The following is a 4,287-nucleotide window of genomic DNA, read 5'->3' on the forward strand; positions in this document are numbered from 1 at the left end:
GTTAGTGGTGTACTTTTCTTTGATGGCTACTTGATAGTTCTACGATTCCCCTCCCAAAACAAAATCTTTTGAGAAAGGGACTCCAACCAAAGGGTTTGAAGCAGGCTCTTCTTCATACTCATGGTTGTGATTTGTCTCCATATCAAATCCCACTCCTCCATAATGGCTTTTTAATAAAAAAACAAAATAAGCTACTATTGTATTGAGCAAAGAGAGCAGTGATATTGAAAGACTATTTAGGGTACCTATCACTTGTGCTTTCTCCTTTTGACACGTGTCCAAAGAAACAATGAATGCTCCCTACCCTTTGATATATCCTTCACTAGAAAATGTAGACTTTAAAGCACCAAATGCATCATATCTCAAGCCTCAAACTCTTGCATGTGGAGTGAACCTTTATAGTGGCACATGATGACACTCAAGGCAACTAAAAACTCCAGTTTTGGACAATATATCCTCCCATTTCTCCATATGTAATACACTATCATCCCCATCAACAATACTTGGTCACATTTCTAGTCTTGTTTGAAAGGGAGCTATCTGCAATGGGACTTTAATTGGTGTTTCCTCCTGTTTTAACTCATGTAGAGACCCTAAACCGATATCTTGACTATCATTGTCATCTTGAAGCTCTATCTCTATGACCAAGTCAACCCAGTATGTCAAACTAACATGGTCACTCTACATAGGCAAAGAATTTTGATGAATTCCCACCACATCTTCTTGAACAATGTTTAGATAAATATAGATTGGTACATAAAATGTAATATAATTAAGTTATGCAATTATTTTGCATGAGATAGACACACGTCAATGTTATCAATTGAGTGATTGTAATGATGCAGTTACACAAAAGACATTGTAAATATGATCTCTAGATGCTATCTTGTTTTACGCTTGAAACACACCGCAAAAGCACACACCACGCTTACGCGGTATGCATTCTAGTAGCGTACAGTATGAGAGTGCAAAGGATTCATACTGAGGATCAAGATAGGAGGAGCATTCTCCTCATTTGGTGCCCAAAACCTTACTATCCTAATGTGGCATGCTTTTGAACATTGTATGAGCAAAGAACGCATGATGAGAGGAGGTGCGGAATGAAGCCCTCTCATTTGGCACTCGATTTACTGTATCTCGCCAATGCAGGATGCATAAAGGCACTTTGGTTGACACAATTAGACATCGAAAGCTAGCACCATGAAAAATTTGCATGCTTAATCATGATGGTGCTTGAAACCTTATCGCACCGATGCGACGTACGTAAAGGCACATTGGTAGCACAATCAGATTTTGATGTAGCCGCCATTATTAGGTTTCTCATCACACTTAGGGTTGGCCGATAGTGAGCTTTTGCAGTGGGCTACACACATGTTGACTAGCAAGGTGGAGAAGACAAGTGTCATTATCATCATCATCATCATCATGAGAGCCACTAGACCTCTCTCTCTCTCTCTCTCTCTCTCTCTCTCTCTCTCTCTCTCTCTCTCTCTCTCTCTCTCTCTCTCCTCTCTCTCTCTCTCTCTCTCTCTCTCTCTCTCTCTCTCTCTCTCTCTCTCTCTCTCTCTCTCTCGTCGTCCACCCACCCACACCCCCCCCCCCCCCCACCCCCAACCCAATTTGTGTACACTAGCTAGCTTCTTTCTCTCAAATGATGAGGCCAGGTTGGTGAACACATGCTCCGCTTGCTTTACTTACGTTACCTGTAAAGGCCAAGCTAGGGCATCAATAAAAGAGGCATGCCATTGCAACAAATTAATGCAAATTTTGGCACACTACTAATGCATTTAGTATGCACTCCGTGCACAGGCAACTTACAAGGGCCAAAAGAGGATGGGTAATGGAGGTAGCCGCCGCAGATCAGAGCAGGGGTGCGACATTTAAACTGGAGAAGATATTCACAAAGATGAATAAACTAGAGATGTAGTATATGAGTGTTGAAGTCGAGGGAGGAGGAGGTGTATTAGTATATGCTTCTCTACCAGCGTATTGTTTCTTTTCCCTTCCCTAACACCGTCTCTACATGCCTCCCTTAGGGCTGTCCATCTCAATCACACAAGCAACAGACTTATACTCTGACGCGGCATAATTTCGTGCAATGCCCCGGGCATAATTAGGAAGGAAGGAGAGAGCATAGACTTTGGAACACTATGGCTATTGCCAAGTTGGCACCGTGTCGTACTTTCATCCTCGGTAAATTGCAGCTGGGTAGCTTGCATGGTCGCGAGCAATGGTGTGGGACCTGAAGGCCTGTAAGGAGTCAGCTTTGTAGAGGTGGCAAGAGGCTACATGTTGGAATATGGAGGTAGCTGGGTGGCGCGGCAAAAAACAATGTGAAGGATCTCTAAGGTACCGCTCTCTCTGTACATGCACCTTGATTAGTGCTATTGTTGCCTTCTACCCATCACCATTGCTACTAAAGCTTATTTGACATGGCCACGAAAATCCCTATCTTCACCTGGTTAGGATTGGTCTCATGCCATCTTCACCCCCCCCTCCTCCTCTATCCCACGCGGACGCGCACTAAAAGGTAAAGATGGTGCCAAGCTGAGATGAAGTCTCTCTCTCTCTCTCTCTCTCTCTCTCTCTCTCTCTCTCTCTCTCTCTCTCTCTCTCTCTCTCTCTCTCTCTCTCTCTCTCTCTCTCTCTCTCTCTCTCTCTCTCTCTCATTCATTCATTAAAATACCCCTTCTCTATTGCACAGGTATGGATCATGGGACCTCTTTCACACTTTTAAAATTACCTCAGCTGTAAACACTTCCTTTGGAAAAGGAGAGAGCAAAAATTACAAAAATTTCCCAAAATCTAGTTTCAGCACCCTTAGCTGCACCAACACTAGGCACAAAATGTAACAATCTATGCTTCATGGGCCTTCGCAGATTGCATCTCCCTTGACTTCTGGATCTTCAGAACCTTCTTCACAATCTTCTGCTCTTCGACCAGAAAAGCCCGGATAATTCTTTCACGGACGGCACTTCCTGACAAAGCACCACCGAATGCACGATTGACCGTCTTCTTCCTTTTACTCAAACGAGTGTTTTGATATTCGGCAGGTCATAGAAGTGGAATCCCTTGAATACGCTTTCCATTGATTGCACATTTCAGCCCCTGTGCATTCTTCTTTGCATATTGAAACACAAGTTGTGACGGTGGTCTGGTTGGACTTGGTCGCATAGCTGGGACGGCCGCGGTACGTGATCAGGCGCTGCACCATGGCTGCCTCTGCCACTGCAAATCACTCTCTCCCTCTCTCTCTCTCTCTCTCTCTCTATAAAAGTCTCAGAAAGAGTGCGTGCCGGTGTGCGCTCTTTCAGAGAGGATTTTTATTTATTTATAGAAAGCTAAGCTCTGCGGGAATCTCATTCTTAGCAATGGATGTCGATGTACCGCTTGATGAGCTAGGCCTAGTGGTTGCACCCTCCTGTGCTAAGCTCTAGGGCTTCCTCGCACTTCTCCAACCTCTTGTGCCAACAACAGCTTTCTTGTAATTCCATGTGCAAACAAGGGCAATGACAAACCCAGCTAATGCACCTATGGACTTAGAATGAATGAGATCTGATAGGCGGCCACGAAATGTGATACTCTGCTCAATAGGGAGGTTCCAAGGCCACGAAAAAGTTGCAAGATCTTCTCTCTCTCTCTCTCTCTCTCTCTCTCTCTCTCTCTCTCTCTCTCTCTCTCTCTCTCTCTCTCTCTCTCTCTCTCTCTCTCTCTCTCCCTCTCTCACTCTCAGTTTTACCTTGTTGGGTGTTTTGTTCGCGCTTGCCGCCGAGAGGAATGGGTGAGGAGCTCTCTAAAAATAACCTCTCTGAAAGAGCGCGCGCCGGCGCAGACTCTTTCTGAGACTTTTATAGAGAGAGACATTGACTCTTCTGAGGCGGCGAAGATGCCTTCTCACAAGAAAGAAGCTTACGAAGAATTAGTAGAGACAGAACTAGCCGATTTTGCATTGGATCTGCATGCGGACGAACGACACTATTAGGTACAATGCTAAGAGGAGGCATTGGCGCAGAACCAAGCTTGGTCTGTAGACAATAACTTTTGATGGCAAAACGCAAGCTGTCAAGTTGAAGGTATCGTGTAGAAGAATGAGTAGCTATACCTGGGGATGCTATTCTGTTCTTGTTTGTAACTTTGTACTCTTCTTCTTGCCGATGACACTTGACAACTCGAGTGGTTTTTAGTATTCACCTCGTTTCAATTTTGATGTCCGAAGGCATTTGAAGGGTTAAAAGGTGGTTTTATTTTCAGCATTTAAAAGAGAGAGAGAGAGAGAGAGAGAGAGAG

At 44.4% G+C, this 4,287-nt stretch overlaps 1 protein-coding gene across 1 annotated transcript; it reads right to left on the reverse strand.

Annotated features, from left to right (window-relative positions):
* Positions 1–2,856: 2,856 nt before the first annotated feature.
* Positions 2,857–3,214, reverse strand: LOC147447355 (large ribosomal subunit protein eL34-like). The gene is made up of 2 exons (XM_086524304.1): positions 3,099–3,214; positions 2,857–3,019 (listed from the first exon to the last, which is right to left on the reverse strand). Exons 1-2 carry the CDS (start codon positions 3,212–3,214, stop codon positions 2,857–2,859), a joined length of 279 nt encoding a protein of 92 aa, XP_086380430.1.
* Positions 3,215–4,287: the final 1,073 nt, after the last annotated feature.

Source organism: Adiantum capillus-veneris, chromosome 11 (genome assembly GCF_014529385.1).
Source record: "Adiantum capillus-veneris isolate H3 chromosome 11, ASM1452938v2, whole genome shotgun sequence".
NCBI classification, from domain to species: Eukaryota; Viridiplantae; Streptophyta; class Polypodiopsida; order Polypodiales; family Pteridaceae; genus Adiantum; species Adiantum capillus-veneris.